This window comes from Typopeltis vanoorti, chromosome 25 (assembly GCF_054136105.1).
Source record: "Typopeltis vanoorti isolate ZY-2024b chromosome 25, IOZ_Tvanoo_1.0, whole genome shotgun sequence".
Classification (NCBI taxonomy): Eukaryota; Metazoa; Arthropoda; class Arachnida; order Uropygi; family Thelyphonidae; genus Typopeltis; species Typopeltis vanoorti.
The window spans coordinates 10,578,837-10,601,401 of NC_143573.1; the positions used below are offsets into that span (position 1 = coordinate 10,578,837).

A 22,565-nucleotide genomic window follows, 5' to 3' on the forward strand; every position below is an offset into this window, starting at 1 on the left:
CTTTCGTCTACCCTCCTTTTTTTTCCTCTTATACATAAATAACTCTCTATCAACCAGAATTCCTGTCTAAAGTTTTGGCGGTGACAGTACACTTTTCATCCCACTTCTTCGACCAACCGTGCAGTTTTAAAACATCCCGAGCTTCAAGATCGTCCTCAACTATTACCTTAACACACTGATCTTGCCAACTTCTTCAATGGACGAGAATAACCTACTCATCTTCAATGCTACTTCTTACCTTTTTCTTTCTTTGAAAAACGGTCGCATCTCGCTATCCTTACTATCAATAATACACAAATCACCATTCTCGATCAGATCCAAATCTAACTTTGTAAGTGCCAACAATAGCAAAACATTCGCTGCCTCTTTATCAAATGGAAGTTATGCTTCCTCCTCTCATGCAAAGACCATTCGGATACAATTACTGCCAACCCTTGGATTGGCATTTATCTCCTGCTTTTCCTGGAATATACGATCACATCAGCATCTTCCTCAGCCTCTAATAACTAGGAATTACAAAATACAAATATTTAAATAAACGATTAGGAAATAGGGTAATCTAGAGTAATAGTAATGAACTTATTTGAAGACTTATCACATCGAAAATCGCATAAGATGAGATGAAACATGAGAGAGAGAGAGAGAGAGAGAGAGAGAAGAGACCAACTAAACTAACACCAAAAGATTAAAAGGTGCTCACAAGAATGGTATCGAAACATTGGCATTTCCATGTAGAAATTATAACTTAGAGATCCACGTAGTATCAGAAGTATGGCAGTAAGAAAAGATCTGCACACTTTCCGTTTCTGGGAAAGGATGACTACACGTAAGCTACAGTAAATGTCAACAATTACAATGAATGACAAAGACTACACTGGTACAACGAGCATCTTGACTGGTCCATAGAACGTTAGAAATCGATTATATGGAGAAATGAATCATAATACATCATTTTCTGATTGGATCAGCGAGTGGGGGGGCTGTGGAAGGAAAGTCCCAGGAAAATGTTTTATTTTCTCAACGTAAAGGTTTGTTCTGTTTTTCGTGTTATGGACTAGAACCTTTCATTAGAATACTTGCAGTGATGAATGTCGATATGCAACGCTTCCGAATAATGCAATTTCTTTTATGGAGCGGACCATATTTCTTTCAACATGACAACACACCATGGCACACTGCCCCTTGGTTTCAGGAAATGATATAAAAAACTTGACTTGCCAGTACAGTCTCGCCATCGACCCAACAGGTCGATGGGGAGACTGTACTGGCCTTTAGGTGAACCATAGTTGTTGGGTGTGAGACAAGAAGATCGCCAGTGGGTCATGGTGAAGGACGAAGTCCAAAATACCTGCTCTTATTGTTATCTCAAAGTGAGAGGCAAGAAATGGAGTCAAAGCAGAATCCAAAGGGTTTCACGTGATTCCAGTGGAATCACGGGAAACTGATCTTGCTCAGATGTGTGCGCTATTCAGATGTCTTCGAAATATTGTCCTGCACTTGTGTCATCATATTGTATATAACATAGCAGAATTATAATCAGCAATACTACAAAATAATACCAGAGTAGTCTTTTACTAGAAGCTAGTGGTGGATACTATGGTATCTATTAACCATCACTGGCTCTTCACCTTATCAGAGAGAAATTTTTTTGCAGAGATTAATTCTGAGCTGTTTCTTACAGTTTCTGACATTCATTCAGAAACCGTAAAATAAAATTATTAGTCTGCAACAACGGATAATTCAAGGATACGACTTAATACGTTGAGGACAGTAGAACAAAAACGTATCCTGTGAGCGAGACATGGAGGGCCACCAAGGAGATGCGTTATTCTAACTTCAATCACCATCATACACGTAATGCAGCCAAAGGTTACTGCTGCGAAGAAACCATGGGGCATCAGCACTAGCCATACCTGCAAATAAAATATTTGTTTAACTGATTGTCATTACAGCAGAGTAAGAAAAACGAATTTATATGAATAAGCGTATTAAAAATGCTTCGAGGATTCAAGCTGAGACATTGTATCTCAACTGAGATCAACACAAAGAATAGAAAAATAATCCATATATATATTAATATTTATTATTATTATTTTTATTACATTAAGTGCAGTAATGATAGCACTTAAATACATTAAAGCAAAAATTGTAAATATGTATAATTTATTGTTATTGTATAAATACTGTAAAAAATGTAATCTTATTCAACTGCAACTATAAATTACCAATTACAGTAACTATTATTAATATTATAGAGAAGAAAAAAAAAGAAAATGTGTATGAATTTCTTTGTGAAAAAAAACTAGAACAATATTTGTCGTAAGAGTATGATGTATAATCATAATTTTAATAATAAAAATTATTGTGTTTTTTTTTTTTTTTTCAATAGAAGTCTAATGTGTAAAATGAACCATAACCTGCAGCATATAGTTGGAGTATTTTATAAAATAACATGTTGGAATATCACTTAAGACGATTGTATATATGTAAATATTTTTGAGATTAATAGAAATTATTATTATTATTATTATTATTATTATTACGTGAACCACCAAGGAGTCTAAGAACTTTTCACAAGAGGGCACACCACACAATTCACCATATACACTACTCAAAACATACAACGCAATCTACAGTTTCCCAATGGTATTTTTTGTCTAAAATTGTGTGTGTATGTGTTTGTTTACACATATATATATTTACATGAATAAATTACTCTTGTGAATTAACACAAATGAAAATAGACAGTACTCAATTTCGAGATAATAGTAGTAGTACTAACCAAAGAATATGTGTACAAAGAATGAGCTATGCAATTCAAAGTGAATGAGCTATGCTATCTCACTCACACACTCTTAACTCATTTAGGAGCTGTTGGGTTTTTATTATTTATTTTGTTATAATGATCTTTCACTACCCAACTGAACAAAACGTAACAGGAGGGTCATCTTTATCTATAACTTGGCCTATAACTCTTTTGCTTATATGATTTATCCTTATGTCCTCTTTTGGCAAGAATTGTCTCATGCTGAGTGTCGATTGTGATTGATTCATTAGTTAGTTGATGTGAAAGGCACTTTTATGATAATACTACTACTACTATACAGAGTTAAACTACAAGGTCATTTGTGGTTCTGGTTTTTCTGTTTAGCGAACGCTAACCACAAAAAGAAGTTTAACCAGTCACCTTTCTACAAACAGGATATCCTTTGTAATCTAAATAATGGCTCGCCCGGTCATTATAATACAGGAAGCAACAAAAAGTGTGAGCTGAATATTTTCATGACCCCACATTTTCTGAGTAGAAACAGATACCCCGAAGTCATCTTTAAAGCGGGATATATTATCTAATCATCAGTGAATGGGAATATTTTATTGAAAGGCATTATATGCTGCCTATTCAAGACGTGTTTATGACCACGGTTGTGCTTCCAGCAGAGCTTCGAACTCACAGTATCAAGAGGCTTCAGCTCCAGTAGAATCACGTGAATATTGGTAAAACCCTTTCTAGATATTCGAACACCATGACAAATTTATGGAGATTGTCTTTATTAAGTACTGATCTGTCAGTATAGCTCGCTTTTAATAGTTCACACAGCAATACTGTTTATAAATAAACTACGAGGTATTTTACAAGTTTATTGCTTTCTGGGTATGAAATTATAGGCTATCTAGCAAAGTTCTAAGCTCCTAAAGGTCCTGTGAATAATCTTTTATTAATATATACCAACACTAGAGACGGCATTATATAATGTTAATAAAAATAATTAAAAATGATATATTCCAGCCATCTGACTCGCTGCATTTGCACTAAATAACGTTGGTCAATACAAGATGCAGTAAATCTTGCAAGACCAACTTGCAAAAGATCTTAATACATTGAAATTCAAAAAATTTGGAATAATTATCGCGATCATCAGTTTGCCTTCTTGTTCAGAATATACGATTTTTATTTCTGTCATTGGTTAGTTTCTGTTCTACTAAAGAAGACGTTGTTCGGATGACATTTTAAAGTTAACAAATCAAATGGTTTCAAGTATGTCAAAGAACTCTTAAGTTAGTTAACGTCAGGTCACTCAAACTATGAAAATCCTACGTGGGAAGTTCCAACTTCAGAAATTGCAGATACTTACCCATAGCTTGTCGATCATAAATCCTACTGGATAAGAAGCAGTCCCTGCTATTCCTATTGAACAGAATATCCCCAAAGCAAGTTGGATCATCATCAGTCGATTCAAAGGTTTCCTTCCACTTGTGTTCTCCATTTTGATTACTAAGCATCGCATCGAAACTAAACTGCTACCTAAACAGAAGATAAACGAACAAAAATAAAACGCTGTTGCTAAACTGAGCATCTTTATTAAGCTACTCAAAAAGGAGTTATTTCATTTTTATCATTCGAAATGTTAAATGTTATGAATTAATTACACGGAAAAGCACATTTTAAGAATCATCACAGTAGATGCCAGGAAAATTCTTCTGCGACAAAGGATGAGTATCGGACAATGACTTTTCTGTTAGGTTAAATACTCGAACTGCATTAAAATAATAATAATAATAATAATAATAATAATAATAATAATAAATCTTGCTTTTTTATCATTTTGATCTGATTAAACAGAGTAACAAAATATTTAAATGATTTTAAGATCGATGTTTTATTCTTTAAACCTAAGGTCAAAATTAGGGCTTCCAAAAGACCTGGGTTCGATTCCCGTCAGTGATCGTGAGAAACCTTTATCTGCTCTGTTTCGACTAAAGATGAGTTAGCCGGTCTCATACAGAGATAGGGGATTTTTCACCTGTAAACTCGGATTTTTCGTCCCCTCAGAACAGCCAAACCGACCCAGTGAGCACACGCTTTGATAGACATAGGACACACCTGGAGGCATAGGGCCAACCACCTTATCCTCGAGACGGTCGCGGTTGTGAAGTCTACAGCTAAAGAACCTCCCTCAATGGCTCGTAAAAAGCTTAAGACACGACAAGGTCGAAATTATTCTGCCTTGACACCTTTAAAAACTATCGTTGGATCCAGATCTATGAAAAAGAGATCAAATAAATTCTCGAATACATTTCCAACCTTGAATACTTTTAGCCCTCATTTTAAAAATCGGGAGGCAGTTGGATCAATCTTTGTTCTTGTCGGCAGTTAAATTCTTGGACACGCACGATCCGTATAGTTACGGATGATGACGAGAGGTACGCAGATGACCGCTGCCATTTCGTGTTCCTAACTCTAACTGCTGTTATCAGTGAGAAGTAATGCATAAAATCTCCCCCCCCCCCACATTTCTGAGATGCGGAATTAAAAACATGAATCACCTTTCAAAAATCGCTCTGAATATCCTTTCTGAGAACCATACCGACGCTTAATAACTGCTTGCCGAAAGCCTATTTATGTTGGGGGATGTTATCGTAATATTTGACCAAAACAAAATGAAGAAAATAAAGCATAAATAAAATAAACTTGATGAGATCAAATCTTATTTGAGTCTTTATAGTTACAGAAATCATGGATATATAATATACTTTACATAAATTACTTACTTTTTCTAGAATTAAGCTTTTTTGTGCTTTTTATTTTATTAATTTATGTATCATCGATCGAGAGTTTATTTATGAAAAAAAAAAACTTTCTAACACGAGATGATGACTGCATTGAGACAGGATTTTGCACTCTGAAGGTTTCTACCGTCTCTGAAGAGAACAAAACACTTTGAAACAGCCGAACTCTTTTGTTCGAAACTAAACGGCAAAAATATGGGTTCGATTTATTATTATTATTATTCGAAAACTAATAAAAGGTGATTATATGGGCTCGTAGAATGAGTTAATGTCTTTTACGTAGAGCTAAAGGCAATTCCAATGCAAAGGTTATATTTTCATAAGTTCTCAGAAAACTGTAATCCAACAAAATTAAAACGGATATATAATATCCTTTATATAAATAAATTATTTTTGTTAATTTTTTAAAAGAATGACAGGAACAAATATGAAAAAATAATAATAGTGAAACGACAAGAATATATACGAAAATTTTCAAAAGGACTAAAGTCGTATAAGCATTAAGAGGTGACTGTAGAAACAAAGATACAAATATTGTTGTAGGACTAATTTATCTTCTTAAAAATTCCGTAGAGTTTCTTCACCTACTAGACAAGATTTTAACGCATACCCGCAGAGGGGTAAATGTCTCGTGCTGGCCAGGTAGCTACTCAGATGATTCATCATGGTCAGGATTGTTTGCCGTTGCCTTCCGGTTTGAATGTGTGATTTGAGCTTACAGTCGCCACCCCCAACCTTTCCCTGTATAGGGGTTGCTCTCTTATTTTCTAAACTATTTCCTTTTTCTAATAGTGTTTGTGTACTGGGGACTCCGGGAATTCAATTCACATTCACTTTACCGTAGGCAAGTAGCTTTTTGTTTTTTTTTGGAGTAGAGAGGAGGTTGAACCCAATTCACGATACTCACATCATTTCTAAAAATAGTAATAAAAGTTAGAGTTAGGACATGAGAAGGGTGCTTTTTCTAAAAATCTAGAAGTGACTTGTTCAAGTGTGCGATGATGACTAAGGGGTGACATGATTCTCATCAATTTCGAAAACGTAATTTTGTGGAGTAAAAATAATAGATACTTTTTAATGTAAACAATAAGACTTGTGCAGCTTATGAGTTCTCCACTTGAATTTATGCACATTTGAATGCTGGCGCACTGGATGTTCCAGCAGAAAAAGTTCAAAAATTTCGAAATAGAGTGCTGATATCTATGTAGTCCTCGCGGTTAGCCTAGTGGCTATGCGCTTCGCAACCATATACCAGGAGAAGGAGTGTTCTAGGTTCGATTCCTGTCGACTATGAGGAATTTGAGGATCTTCCTCAGCCATAGCCAAGTTAGCCGGTCTTGGGCATGGACAGCAGGGTTTTTTCAACCAGTTTATCTGGCGTTTTTTATCCCTCAAGCAGGCAAACCGGCCCTCGTGAACACACAGAATGCATCCATAGGATATACAGCAAGGAAGGCAACAGGAAACCACCTTGCTCATAATCATCTCCCGAGTATGGTACCATATAGCTACTGTTACGTCCCCTTATTTTCATATATGTTAGTTTGTATATTTCAAAGGGATCTCTTACGTGTGACACGTGATATCTCTGTTTCACAAAGGAATAGCCCGAGTCAAAACCTATGGTTAGGATGATTCTTCCTAACCAACCTCTTGTTAAGCCTAAGAATATTTATTTTTTACTGTGCCACTTAGGACCTTAGATTAATTGAAATTTTAATCAAGAGGTTGGTAGAGAGCTTCGCCTAAGTATCACAAATTATTGCAATCGTGACCGAAAATTTACATTGAATGGGTTCCCCGCTTAGATCCGTATTATTTCACAGGTGGTGCATTAAATTCCATACAGAAACAAGATTTAGTTAAAGAATAGCAAACATTTATTTAACAGAAGACATACAATGCTATTTACACAAAGAAAGGTTTTCATCCAATAAAGGTTAAGAATTAAATCAAGTCTAACAGTATTAAGTGACTCAAATGAAATTCACACTAAGTTTCAATCAGCCTTATATATCTCTCCTGATACAACTATTAACACTATGAACCTTAATTAAACAATCCCTAATTTTATATCCTCACTTTAGACACAATCTTATAATTCCTTTTATAAGCAGACATTAATCTAATATACATTTCATCAGATTACTCATAATATTACACAAACTTGTTTCCCTTTGTCCTAAAGTTCTCATAATAATTGCCTCTGGGTTCTTTGTTACAATAATTCTATGTGCGATTAAGCTCTTAATTCATACACGTGGAAAATCGTACACTCCTAGTCACAAAGGATCATACAGGCACCATTCAATTAACCTTAGTTATTCCATACATAATATGCTTTATACACTACTAATTTTAGAATTAACAATTTTTTTTTAAACATTCGCTCCTAAGATCAAATTTCTATTATAATATTCTTGGACAAGTTTAACAATTTTCAACCACACAGTGCTTATTCATTTAATACTTTCTTTAAATCAAATTAATCACTTTCCTACAGTCCTTATTTTTAACTATTCTTAGAGTTCTTCGCTGATTAATTCTTTTACGATTCTTAGATTCTGCTTTCACACACAAATCAGAGAACAAAATTTTACTTACCTATATGCTTTGTTTTCTTTCCCTCTGATCGACGATATGCCAATGCGATCTTCTTTTATGGACCTCTCATTTCTTAGCACTCCAGGTACGAACATTCCCGGGCATTTCATGCTGTATAGCCTGCTGCTATTTGGTGAGTTTGGAATCAGGATCTTCGCCGACAACCGTTCCTTCCACATGCTAGCGAGGGAATCGGCACCTAGATATGCGGCCGACCACGAGGTAAAAACCTGCGTCATTCACGAGGATCTCAGGAGCACAACCCAGGAACACAGGACTAAGACCAGAAGACCAAAAGACCTCGAGGGGTAGGCGGGATTCAACCCTTTGATACCACTCTCCTATCGGCCGCTACCGTAAACTTGGACGTTCACCCGAGGCGCGAACATGCTTGTGTGACGTCACAGCGTCCGATTCTCTCGCTCTCGCTAGCACGGGACAGTATGGGGTAACGGTTTGCTTCCCCCTTTCTTCCCTTGGAGTATAGGTAAGCATAGAATTTTCTTGATTGTTTCCTCTTTTTTTTGTTGTTTTATAAAATGAAAAACAATTTGACCAAAACTTAAGCATTACTATCAGTACAACGTTAGCCTATCTTCTTAAATATTCTTTCCATTTCTTAAAGTAAACACGTTTTTTTTTCTTTTTACACTAGTACATAACCTTTCCGTTAGATATTTTCCAATTTCTTCCTTTCTTTTTCTTGTTAATATACTTGGTATTTAAAGTACACATTACTATTACCCAGATAACAAGTATTTTCAGTAAGCATTGTATATAGTTTATACTCTATTATACAATGATAAGTAGAATCATGACATTCTAAGCTTATCAGGGTATCCTGATAAGCTTAGAATGTCACATTTAGAACAGCCACCCCTACTAGCCGTATGGCTGAGGGAATAGAATAAGAATATATGTGAAAGTGTTTTTTTTTTTTTTGGTTCATAGCCATCAGTTTGGAAAGTATTAGTGACCCTGTAGTCGAAATAGAGACATGTCTTTGTTCAGTGAACCGCGAGTATCACCCTTACATGTCACCCAGCAGATACAAATAAACAGCAGATTATTTCAATCAACAGTATCTGAGTTCGCGTGTGTTTGATGGTAGGTTATATCCTGAGGATGGCCAAGTGCAGCAGTGTCTAAGATATATAAAGGAAGAAGGAAGGCTAAGTAGAGCATGCGGTTGGAAACAGCTAATCGGCGCGAGACGCGGACGAAGGATTAACAAGATCTAAAGTTCGATGTACCTAGGCTGTTCAAAAAGAAATAAGACTATATTTATACAGAAAACAGATTATGTTTAATCGTCATCATTTACATGGTATTTTTCGAAGTAAATACTGCTAGACGCGATGCATTTGTTCCAACGTTGCGTCCACTTCTTAAACACATGTGAAAGTCCGTTTTTTGAGAGTTCTTTCAAAACCGCCTCCGTAGCGTTTACACTTGCTTTGTTGCTTTCGAAATGGCGGCCTCTTAGTGGTTTCTTGAGCTGAGGAAACAGCCAGAAATCGCACGGTGCGAGATCAGGACTGTATGGAGGGTGTGGTAGGATATCTGTGTTGTTCTTCTGCAAAACGTCCCCTACACAACCAGCAATATGTGGCCTTGCATTATCGTGGTGCAATAAGAAGCCATTCTTCAGCAATGGACGCTTCCTTTTGACGTGCTTGATGATAATCGCTGCTGTGTTGATCATTCTCTCTGTGATGGACGTTGAAGGTCTTCCCTCACGTTCAAGATCTTCCACATTTTGCCTTCCTTCCTTAAAAGTTTTATGACAGCGAAAAACACTTGCCCTCGACATTGCTTCATCGTGGAAAGCTTCGCGTATCATGTTAAAAATGTCCGATGCCGATTTTTGCAAACGCACACAAAATTTAATCGCATAACGCTGTTCCAAGGATGCTTCCGTTTTGAAGACTGGTCGCGCCTTGTAGGCGCAACGAAACAAGCTCGCGTTTAGTCACGTGACACTCTGGCACATCAGCCCGTATACGCCATCTATCAACCTCTTTTGTTAATACAGACAGCAACTTTTCTTTATTCCACAGAAATTAATATTGTGATGAGTGGTTTCGCCACAGTAAAATTAGTCTTATTACCTATTGAACAGCCCACGTATACTACAATTAAGAAAACAAATGTACTGTTCAACAAGGAATGATGATGGGGGTGTATCTGAAAGCACTGTACTTCTAATGATGCCATGCGTATTATTAATTGTAGACGACAACTGTAGATTCAACATATCGAAGGGGAAAAAAAAAGAAATACCATCATTGTTCACTAGCAGAGCGAGGAAAGGTCAGCTGGATCTGTATTTATTTATGCTTATGGCTAAATGAAACCTGGCAAGCGAAAAGTACAGTCACAATTTCCAGTAACAAATGATGAAAATCTTAACATATAAAAGTTCATTACATAAAAGGCACAACCAGCTTTCTAAGTCTTTCCATTTTTTTTTTTTAAATAAAGCAAAAGTATCTTGTCATAATCAAGCTAGGGGCAATTATAGTCTTACTATAACAAGTATGACAAGGCTGCATGTTCTTACAATACTTCACAACATAAAAGTGGCTGTATCCGAGGTTTAAGTAGAGAGCAGTTGTGTCTCGTGTGAGAAAACGTGATCCATTAGAGGCGGGCCCATTTCACATTACATCATCATCAACAAGGCGCCCAAAGGTTTCCAAGCCTGCTGGACTACTCAACAATTATGATGAATACAAAACATAAAAGCTGGATCTGTGATGATTAAGGCAATAGTGACTTCCTTGAGCTCACTATGACCACGTCGAACAAGGGTTGAATGCCGAGGCTTAACTGAAGTTAACAGTTTAACAGTTATTTATTCACATCACGTATACAAATTATGCATGTTATGCTATTCAACTTGTATAATTCTGAGAATATTTCACAATACAATTCAATGCACAGTGCAATATTATAAAATAAAATTCAAGTATTACTATCATATTCTGTTGGTACTAACACTTATTTTGGCTATTATTTTATTATGATTAATAAAAAGTTTTCTCATATATGCAAGTAGAATATAATATATTTTGAATGGTTTCATAGTTATGATAAGTAACTGGTTTAGAGTAATGTAAGTTAGTTAATGCAAATATGTGTAACCAAGGGCAGTACTGGTTAATAGAAAAGTAATTAAGACACTGAGAATCCGGGGACCGCATCTAAGAGGGCTCCCTTACCAGTTTGATATATTATCATATATCATAACCAATTAAGGTATTTGTAAATCAATAGCTTAATTGGTTATGATATATGAGTTATAATGATCTCTTATACTATACGTTTAAAATAATTGTCAACATTCTTTAATCCCATAAGGTAGTTTATCAATCTTTTTCTGAATACATATTCTGAGGTTATAGAGTTCATTTCACTCGGAAGTTTATTATAGCTACTGGTCGCAATGTACTTGAATGATTTTTGAAAAATTTCTTTGTTAGTCTTAGGTACTTCCAGCGTGTTTCGACCGCAGCGCAATCCATAGTCTACATTATATACCAAGAAACTTTCAGGGTTTCTTTTTACATATAACAGACAACCATAGAGAGAGTTTCTGAAATGGTAGAATAGTATGAACGATATACAGATCATTGGTCGAGTGTGCAAAGTCGGTAGCAGTTATGGCTCCAATTATTCTGTTTTGTATTGTTATTAATGGAAGCAGATTGTTATAATAGTCTCCGCCCCAACAGTTAATGTCATACTGCAGTGAGGAATTTACCCAGGAATAGTATAAACATCTTAAGAAATTACAAATTTCTTACGATGTTACAAATTTCTTAAGAATTTACAAATTTTTTAACATAATATATTCTGTTAATTATGAACCTAAACTTATTTGTGAATGTGGTGTGGGAGTTCCACTTCAAATTGCTATCGATGTGGAGGCCTAAATACCTGACACTTTTTGTTTTTATACCACTTATACCAATCATTTATATATTCATTTATACCACTGTTAAACAGTGGTATAAATGAATGTTTCTCTTTCTTGACAACCTGTAAACATTAATCCACAGTTGATTTCATGATAATGTTACGCTTACATCTTATTCACTGCGCATTTTGTTTAATAAATACGTGTTGTGAAGAAAGTAATTCCAACTTACACAGTGACGCTTCGAGGAACATCAAGAATGAGAAGATACCGCTCTGCGGAGGGGAACCACCAGATTGACTGAAACAAGAGAATAATTTATTAAAAATTTATTCGTTTTATTTAAATGTGAATGCAGAACATTTATAGCTGAATAAGACTTAACAGGTATTATTTTTAATTCTTGAAGTTTAGAGAGCGTTAAAATCATTTTAACCAATGCATTTCAAACAAGAAAGGCTTGTCTGGAGGACATTCTTTAAATCAAAACCGTTCAAATATATTCTTCAAATATAAAAATGTAATATAAATATAAAAATATAAAACTGTCCAAGATGGTTTACAAATGAAGACTCACTTGAAGATTAACTGATTCTCTGATAGATGTTTAGAATATGTTAAAAGCAAATGTACTAGACCAGGGGTGGGAAAGTTCTTCGGTAAAAAGAGCCGCATATAATATATTTTTGAATGTTCAAGAGTCACATAAAATATTATTTTAAATTTGTATTTATAAATAATAAAAACTACAACTAGATAGTAGTCCTACTCACCAAAGAAGAATATGTTGAATCTCTACTCGTTGAAGGCTTTGATTGATTCTTTATTTGTGCAGTTAATAGTTTAAAATCTGGCTGGTAGGATGTCAAAGCTATTCTAAGAAGGCTCGGTGAGGTGGCTGTTAGTGAGGATAGCACGATGTTTGGGCTTGACAAACTTCATTACAGAGAAGAGAGATTCGCAGCAGTAAGTTTTCCCGAAAACAGAGAGTAGTCGGAAGCCAGTTTTCTGAAAATTGGGATACTTCGCTTCTGGGATTTGTTTCCAAAAGTCAGTTACAGATGAGTTTTTATATACTAGCTTCAAACCCGCTTTTATATACTAGATTCTTCCTGCAGCTCAATAAGCTCTGTCTCTATTGAAGCAACAACCGCGGTAAAAAGTGCAACAACAGGACATCCATCGTTGATGACATCAATCACAAAAGGATTCGCAAGAAATTCAAAGCATGCCTTTAACTTTTATAATTTCTCAAACCTATTTTCAAAATCATAAAGTGTTTCTAAGTTTCCTTCGCATTGTTTCAGTTAAAATCGTCCTCCCATTCTTGATTAAACTCTGATTTCTTGCTCGTATTTTCGTTTTAAACCTCTTCTGTTGCTCAGTCATCATAAACAAGGGTTTTATAACTTTCACTAAAATCAGTCTTAATTATTTATTAATCAGAAAAGTACTCATCTACACTAAAATTCACTAGTTATGTTCCGCTACCACCACAAGTGCGTAACTTGGGTGTACTGCATGAAGAGTGATGACCCAGAGTCCAGGCAACGGAGGCGGTGGGTAATGCAGCGAACATGGTAGTCACTTTTGGATCTAATTTTGGTGGGAGCGACACAGGCCATAAAATGTCGAAACACTTTTTACCAACCAAATACGATAATAAAAATCACGTTAACAATCCTTTCGGTCGTTACCATTTTACTAAAAATGTAAAGTTTCAAAATATCTGTTTTTTTTACTTATCTTTAAAGCATTTACGAAATAAAATATTCTAATATTGGTACATACTATACATTATAGATTATTAATATAAAAGTTTAGAAAAAATGGCAGTGAACACCAAACCAATGTTGTCTCAGGAGCTGCACAGCGTAGCTTTGGGAGTTTGTCAGAGCTACACTGTGAATACATATCTTTGTATTCATCACCGTCTAAGATCAAATTCTGACTTACCTGATGAAAGGAAGGAACGCTGGGAGTTCGCCTGCAACTACAACCATCACATAAGGCACCACGCATAACAATATAATGATGATGGCAGCTGTGATCGGTAGAAAATTTGTATGATGAAAGATAAATGCTGTTTCGTTGCTGGTGCATTTCTTCTCTAAAAAACCTAAAATATATGAAATCGTAATATTAATACAAATTTACAACGTTAAAAAAGTGCACGTTGGTACAGAATGAAAAACTGAAATGTGAATAACACACACACATAAATAAAATAATAATAACTGTATGCTCCAATTCCATAAATTCACAACGAGAAAACACACCTTAATAAAGAATGTCTCATTGGCTGTGTTATCAGCTGTCACGCAGATGAACTGTGTTTAGATAAATATACAAATATTATTCAACCAAAAATAAAAATTGAAAATCAGAATCAAACCTTGTACACTTAGTAGCAACATCTGAAGAAAACGCTGATTGGTTGAATTAGAGAGAAGGATCTTTCAAGAGCAGAAAACTCTGAACTTCATTGTGGATTCAAGAAGTTAAATAGTCTTGGAACAGAAGAAAGCATATCGAAAATTCCTAACAACAAATATGCATGTGCTCGGAGAGACTGCGTAATAAATGTAATAGCAATAAGCTATGGGTAATGGAAGTTAAACAAGTTGGGAGAAGAATCTAAAAGATAAACCTGAAAGCCACAAAATTTCCTTGAGCTATTTAAACAGCTTAAGAATGAATTAGATATATTCGAATTGGAATAATGGGTTACATGAAAACTAGAGTTGAGAATATTTTAAATGTCGAAATTAAAAATTGTAGCATTTCTTGTTTGATTACTGTTTTTGTCTTGAGCAACTGTAGAACAGAGGATCTTTTAAAACCTAAATGCAGAAAATTAAGAGCCGTCAGTTGCGTGAAAAGTGTTGGAAGAATATACCATAACAGCTTCTTCGATGTTCTGTGCAGAGGAAGCGATTATAGTGATGGCGTGATGTATTGTGCGCGTGTACCAAAATCATTTTGCTTAGTGATGCATTGTGGGTATAAAAAAAGATAAAGAGCTGATAATAATTCTCAGAAATGAACTGTGTAGATTGTGAGGTAGGACCGTGAAGCCTGAAGATGGATATCTGAAGCAGTTCTTGGTCTTAGGCTTCTCAATTCAGTTGATTGACCACAATAATGTCTCAGCAGTTGGGATAAGCATTAGTGGTGCCGCTGATACATAATGGGTACTGGGTTGAAGCTGTGGAAAGGCATCATTCTGGGTTCTTGGATCAGGCGACACTGATGGCAAAGAGAGCACCATTACTTGGAAGGCTAATGTTTGGAACTAGAAACAAGCAGTGCTGTGGGAAATGGCATTGCCAGCAATGTTTCTCCGAGACATCATACTTTTGCTTGATGGAATTTTTATCCTATTAGGGTACGAAGAATTTTTATTCAGTTTTTCGACTGATGGTAAGTTAGCTTGTTTCAGAAGAAAGTGAAAAGGTTTCTTCTTTTCAGAATTTGTAGTTATTCATCCAAAGACAAGCTAATCAGTCAGAGAACCCACTCAGCAAACGTACTATGCAGAGATCCTAGCCTTAGTCGAATTCCTCATTATTACAAACAGCTTCAGCAATTCCAATTGCTTTCTTCCTAAGGAAACTATCACAGTTATGGAGGATAAGCTCAGAGTAACGCTGAGGAAATACTTCGCATTTTATTTTTCATTTATAAAGGTTTATGATATTCAAGAGCTTTTAGCTGAGTCAGTATAGATGAAGCCCTTTGATCGGAAAACCCTGGGTTCAAAAAGTGTCATCAAACCTGTGTTTCTGAGAGTATGATCATGTCTTCGGTCAGTAGTCCATTTGCTAACTTTAGCAGTAATAGCCGAATGATTTATAAAACATATTGTCATCATTCTGAGTTACAAAATTAGGACCCACAACAACTTTCTACTATTAATAATGCATGCTGGATAGATATGTTGCTTTGGTGTTCTAACCAGGTGAGCCATGCTAATACCTCAGGCCTATCACTCTGGGTATTTGGTTTTATTCCCCCCCATCCCTGGGATACGCAGGAAGAAATACTCTCAAATGTATTCCTACAAGTGTTGTCTCTTGAAAAACACTTTAATCTGGTGGTATCCAGAAACAGACAACAGATATGCAAGCACCAAGACATGCAGGTATGCGATCATCTCGGTTTTGTAGAAGTGTATGAGATTAGGATTTAGTCGTCCTATGAGAAGGACACATACAGCATAATTCTGTTAATCAGATCAAGATGGTATGGACAGTTAATATGTTAGATAACAATAATAGAACTTCTTTTAAAAGCTTAAATTCAAAAACGTAACTTGATTAAAAAATTGTACTTTTGAAACAGTCCTAAATGTTTATTTCTCGATATAAATAGATTTACCATATGATTAAAACTCTAAATTATAGATAAAGATGTAGAATAAAAAACTGGTGACGAAAATGTAGAATTTTTGAAATTTTGAATTATGTAAAACAATCACAATAATCAAAACATTTTAAGAATAATATCACATTGTGTAAAACGTCTGAATAAGTGTGTGTGTGTGTGTGTGTGTGTGTGTGTGTGTGTGTGTGTGTGTGTGTGTGTGTGTGTGTGTGTGTGTGTGTGTGTGTGTGTGTGTGTGTGTGTGTAATAGAACTGTTTTTAAGAGCTTAAATTGAAAAACTTGATTAATATATTTCACATTTATTTATTTATTTATATATAGATAAATGACATTCGAATTAAAAAGAAAAATATATCCATTTCAGAAAAACGTAGTCTGTGCTGTCATCTATGCATAGAGCACGCACACACACGCACACACACACACACACACACACACATTAGAAACACATGTTAGAATCATTGAAACTTATTTCCTCGAAAAACTTCTTGGTGTCGTTTGTCTGTACACAGAAATAGCAAACACTAAATTCAACAGTCCATTTCTAACTTCAAGAACAGTGCTCTGTATAATAAGAACAAGAACAACAGCGTCCTGCAAACAAGCAGTAAATCCAACAATTCATTTCTCTACCGTCTCACAAATATTTAAAATCCCCACCAAGCAAAAAACACAAAAACAGTGTTCAAGGCTCCTTTAGTGCCATCTATGGCAGGTTTCCGGACTACTACTTGTTCCTGGTTCTAAATAGTGCTCTAAGCAAATAAATAAATAAAATACAGTGGCCTACAAATCTGCACCTATGGCAGGTTCCATACACGCCCATAACACCACTGTTTTTATTTTAAAAACACACATTCCTCCAAGAAATGCACAGTTCTTTCTAATATCAGCCTCTCGATACCCCTGCACACCCCCATCTAAGTAGAAGACTCCCAAAATTTTTTAACTCTTTCTCTCATCATTCTCCCCACCAATAATGCATTACTTAATACCTCACAGGATTCTTCTATATAACGATTGCTTTGTCCGTAAGTAATTTTCCTCTCACTGCTTTTCCTAGTTTAGGTTCCATAGTGATTATCTGCCTTTTTTTTTAATTTTTAAAATTAAAAAAAAGACAGATTATTTAAAATTAATAATTTTCCTTATTTATTTTGATGAGACCCAGAAACCGCGTTTCCAGAAGTCGAAAAAAAAGAACAAATTCCTCTCACACCAATATTAGTCTAAATTTAAAAACCTTTATAATAATCTACGACACACCAAATGAATCTAGGGAGGGGTGACGGTGATTGATTCATTCAATCCAATACTCTTGGAGGGTAATGGATGGCAATGCTGTAGCTAATGAAGTTCTAACTGAGGCTCAGCTATTGCTGTTACCCTCCTGCCATGATCAGAGCTTTAATAGCTCAATAACACCTTATTCCTACACTGTCCTCTACAAATAACGGGGAAGATGAAAAGCATTCTTGCTTCGCCCCTTTAAGCCAGTCCTTATAAGGACTATAAGAAATGAATCTAGAAGGGTTGAATCAATCGACCGTAAAATGCGGTGATTGATTCATTCAGTCCAATACCCTTGGAGGGTGATGGATGGCAATGCTGTAGCCAATGAAGTTCTAACTGAGGCTCGGCTATTGCTGTTACCCTCCTGCCATGATCAGAGCTTTAATTACTCAATAACACCTTATCCCTACACTGCCCTCTACAGATAACGGGGAATATGAAAAGCATTCTTGCTTCGCCCCTTTAAGCCAGTCCTTATAAGGACTATATGGACAAATGAATCTAGGCCTTTCTCAAATCTCCTGCTAACTGGACCATGGACAATTCCAGCAATGTATCCAAGAGCAGTACATTGATTTTAGGTATATCGAAGGCAGAATATTAAAAATTAAAATAACATCTAAATCTATCATTTTTTTACTGAACAAACGCCTTATTTTTTCCAACCGAGAATGGATGGAGATCCCTGGTTAGAAGTTTAAAAACTTATGCAGCTGGTATGCCGTTCCATCTGCACATCCCTCCAGTCTGTATATAAGTTTATTCTCAAGATCGGTCTGTCTGTCTGCTTGTGGAAAGAAATACTCGAATTAGTGGGATAAAATTTCCATCCTCATTCGTACGAGACTGACTAATAATCAATGGAGAAGATCAATTTCAAGGCTCCTTGCCTCATTAAAGAGAATCTAATGCAAGTCAGACTTGGCAACGGCTTCTCTACCGAGCTACATGAGTCTCCAGGAAAAAGAAAAACACTTCAATTAATATTACATTTACATTCATTTACATTCCTTCCTTCAATATATTTTTTTTTAAAAAAATCATCCAGGAAGTTAAATCAATAATCCCTAAAATTATTCTGACATTAACAAAGAATGATGGACCAACTTTTCTAGTTTTTACATACTGAGAAAGGTTTTTCACTAGAGCGACTTTCGCACACAACCAAACGAACTAAATTATGATGAATTAAAGGTCGAAAAATGCAGATGTTATTCGGATAACAATCTTTAAGAAGCTGATCGTAAAATGTCAGTGTAAATAATGAATAAATTAAGCATATTCCAAAAATAAAATAAAATTTATATTTTCATACAATTGTATCAATTGAGCCTTATTTAAATCGTTGATAACTGACTAGCTAACGTATTTTTTCTTCTGCGACTGCTTCGGTTCTTAGTGACATGCATAACACAGTTGTGATACCTAAAGAGAAAAACATGCGGAACCAAATAACGAACGTACAGAGAAAAGTTTTTATGGCTTAGGTCAAAACAAAACAAAGATACTTAAGATCGTACACTAATACTCACGGTATTTGGACTTCTTGTTCTCAGAGCAATCCATTGGGAGATAATTTCGATTCAGATTTTCACTTCTTCTCACTGCTCATTCTGTCCGTTCTGTCACGAATAGTACGAAATACTTTAGGGGAATTCGGCTGTGCTTTGTATCTAACGCAGTAGTAAAACGCAACTGTTACTTACCTCGGTGTCTGAAGGACGAAATACGTCATTTAATTTGCTTAGAACGCTGTGCACGTGCTCATCAAGGATACACACAACACTGAAGCAGGTTTATCTTTAAGAAGGCATTGCGCCATTCGCCTCTTGACTCGTGAGCTGCGGATTTAAATCACAAATTTTACTAAAATTTTAAATGCTGTTGCTGTAAGACGCTTCTCCATCGTCATCCTGCGTGTTTACAATCCACAAAATAGAAGTGCAGGTTAACTGTGAGGACTAAGAGTTAAATACGACATACGTCATGATATTTCGGGCCTTTCAAGCAAAGAGATGGTGGTGAAAGTTTTAGTTTAAAAGGGGATTCATTAAATGTGTGGCAAAGAGCAGGATTGGTTCCCTGGGGCCACGAAGGCCGACAGCATTTCACATACGAATGTTTACAAACTTAATTACTTTAGGGTCAGAATGTAGACACGTGCTCAAATGGTTATCAGGTGACTACGTGAATGTACTGAATGAAGCTGGAAATAAAAATAATGCTTTGCATGGCCAATTTCTTAGAGATACTGCGGACAAAATTGACGTGAACAAGACATGGCAATGGCTATAATATGGATATATTAAAAAAGAAACAGGGGGATTTATTCCAGCAGCTCCAGAACAGCATTATAAACTAATGTAATCAAAGCAAAAAATGTTGAACATCAATAATAACTGCAAATGCACATTACGCAATCAGAAAAATGAGACTGTTGAACATCTAATCAGTGCCAACAAGATACAAACTGACTATAAATACCGCCATGATCAAGTGGCCAAAATAATTCAGTATGCAAAAAATATGGCTTTCCTATATCTGATAACTGGTGGCAGCATAAAATAGAGACTGTATTGGGAAACGAAACAGCAAAAAGTCTCTGGGACTTTCGAATACAAACTGATCGGCATTTGGAACACAATTATCGAACACCGACAGGTTTGATTACTGATATCGCAGTACCAAGTGATAACAGTGATAACATCATTAACAACGAAGAACTGGAAAAAATTACTAAATATCGAGATAGGCAATCAAATATAAATATCGGCAATCGAAGTTGGCAGGCTGTGGCATAAACACGCTAAATCATCCCAATAGTTATCGGTGCACTTGGAGCTATTTCAAAGAAGCTATCCAACTATTTACAGCAATTAAACATCAAAGAAGTGACCCCAATATGACCTACAACAAACTGTATTACTTGGAACAGTCCATATTTTACGACGCTACCTGACAGACTATTCTTAGTTTCTTGGGTGGAATCTGAATTGTTTTGTATCTCCAGTCAAATTGTTGTTTAAATAATGTTGTTTAAATCTTGTTTTGACTGTGTATGAATTATGTGAATAAATAATAATAATAATAATAATAATAATAATAATAATGAGAGGAAGAAGAAGATTAAGAAAACCATGATCAAATTTCTGACATGCATCCTCAAGGGCTGTATTGATACTACGAAAGGAATACATGATAAGTTTACGAAACTTCCTGTTGAAAGATTTCCTCCAAATTTTGTTGGGTTTCCAATATTGTAAGATATTTCAAAAGGACTTGATACGATATAACCTAGACTAATGTACGCAGATCTGACCTCCGGGTTTCCATGCTGATGAAAGCGCGTGGAAAGGGCGAGGGGGGGAAGCATTAAAGATGATATAGGGATGAGATGTAGATTACGAGGATCGATTGAGAATTTGTGGATTGCAGACACTAGTAAACGGAAGAAATAGTAGTGATAAGATAGAGACCTAAAACATCTGAAAGGATTATATAAACCAGCATTAGCTGGAATTTTTAATTTATTTTTTGAATTTTTGCGGCCAAGAAGAGGGTAAGAACTATATTTATCTCTTATAGAACAGTGTGTGGTTGGAATGCATTTTTAAGGTGGTGAGTGCACAGTGAATGAATTCAAGAAAATCTATGACAGCTGGAGTGGGTAATATGTGGTCTCCCTGGATGAGTACCTCACCTCCTGGGGGTTTCGTTTCAGGTAATAATCCACCTAGATCCTGATCTTTTTTTTTTTGTTTTTTTTTTGCTGCCATGTTGGCATCATACAGTTGCTTTGCTAAGCTCCTTAGATTAGATCTGCTCACATATTCCTGAATGCTAAATGCCATCAGATCTTTTACAATAACATAACATTTAATATGATTCTAGTCAAATTTATTTATTTATTTATTCATATGGACTTTCCTTCCTTTTCTCCCGGAGTTGAGCCCCCTCAAGGGGGGTTAAGTATTTATGGCTGTAGATACGTGTGTGTTCAAGGGGCCAGTTTGCCTGCTTGCGGGAGGAAAAACCCCAGATAAACGGGGGGGAAAAACCCTGCTGTCCACGCCCAAGACCGGCTAACTTGGCTACGGCTGAGGAAAATCCTGAAGATCCTCACGTCGACTACGGGAATCGAACCCAGGATATTCCTTCCCCAGGCATGTGGTTGCGAAGCGCAAAGCCAGTAGGCTAACCGCGCGGACTATTCTAGTCAAATACTACCTGTTCACTCTCTAATTTTTCTCAGAGCTCTCATACTTTTTGAGAGTTTGCAGAACCCTGCCTGAGAATGGTTATTTTTCTCGGAAATCAACTGAATTCTCTAGAAAACATTTCTTAGAAAACGATCACAAAGTAAATTGTAATCGTTTATACAAAAAGTAGCGTCTTGAAGAAAGAAAGGATGTTGAGCTTTCTGGAAGCTAATAGAGCTGTAGAATTGATGTGATTATTCTAGGGAAGACCAGGAGTAAGAATTGACTGTAAAGATTAGGATGACCAAAGGCAAGTCGAGAAGAGCCTAGTTCCTTTTTTGCGAGAAAACAGAGAAGACTGTCTTGAATGATTGAAGGCAATAAAAGTCAGTTATTATTGCCCCATGGCTTGGAGATCAGTGTTGAGGGCACTTACTGTAATCTTGAGGACTGTTATGCTTGAGAACAAGATTTGTCACATGAGTAGAATGAGTAGTAAGCGCTACCATGAGCAACATAACATAACATAACAACAACCCTGAGGTACACCTCCATTAACAGGAAAATCTGACGACAGAATACTTTCTATCAC

The 22,565-nt window shown here is 35.8% G+C and overlaps 1 protein-coding gene across 1 annotated transcript in view; it reads right to left on the reverse strand.

Moving 5' to 3' along the window:
* LOC150092532 (DNA damage-regulated autophagy modulator protein 1-like) overlaps positions 1 to 19,435 on the reverse strand; it is a 29,296-nt gene extending 9,861 nt beyond the window's left edge. Inside the window, exons 1-5 of the mRNA XM_090414650.1 lie at positions 19,307 to 19,435; positions 14,051 to 14,213; positions 12,327 to 12,394; positions 4,134 to 4,303; positions 1,751 to 1,913 (exon numbers count right to left, since the gene is read on the reverse strand). Of these exons, the coding sequence (XP_090270776.1) occupies positions 1,751 to 1,913; positions 4,134 to 4,303; positions 12,327 to 12,394; positions 14,051 to 14,213; positions 19,307 to 19,340 (598 nt within the window). The 5' untranslated portion in view covers positions 19,341 to 19,435. The remainder of the gene's footprint in view (positions 1 to 1,750; positions 1,914 to 4,133; positions 4,304 to 12,326; positions 12,395 to 14,050; positions 14,214 to 19,306) is intronic.
* Positions 19,436 to 22,565: the final 3,130 nt, after the last annotated feature.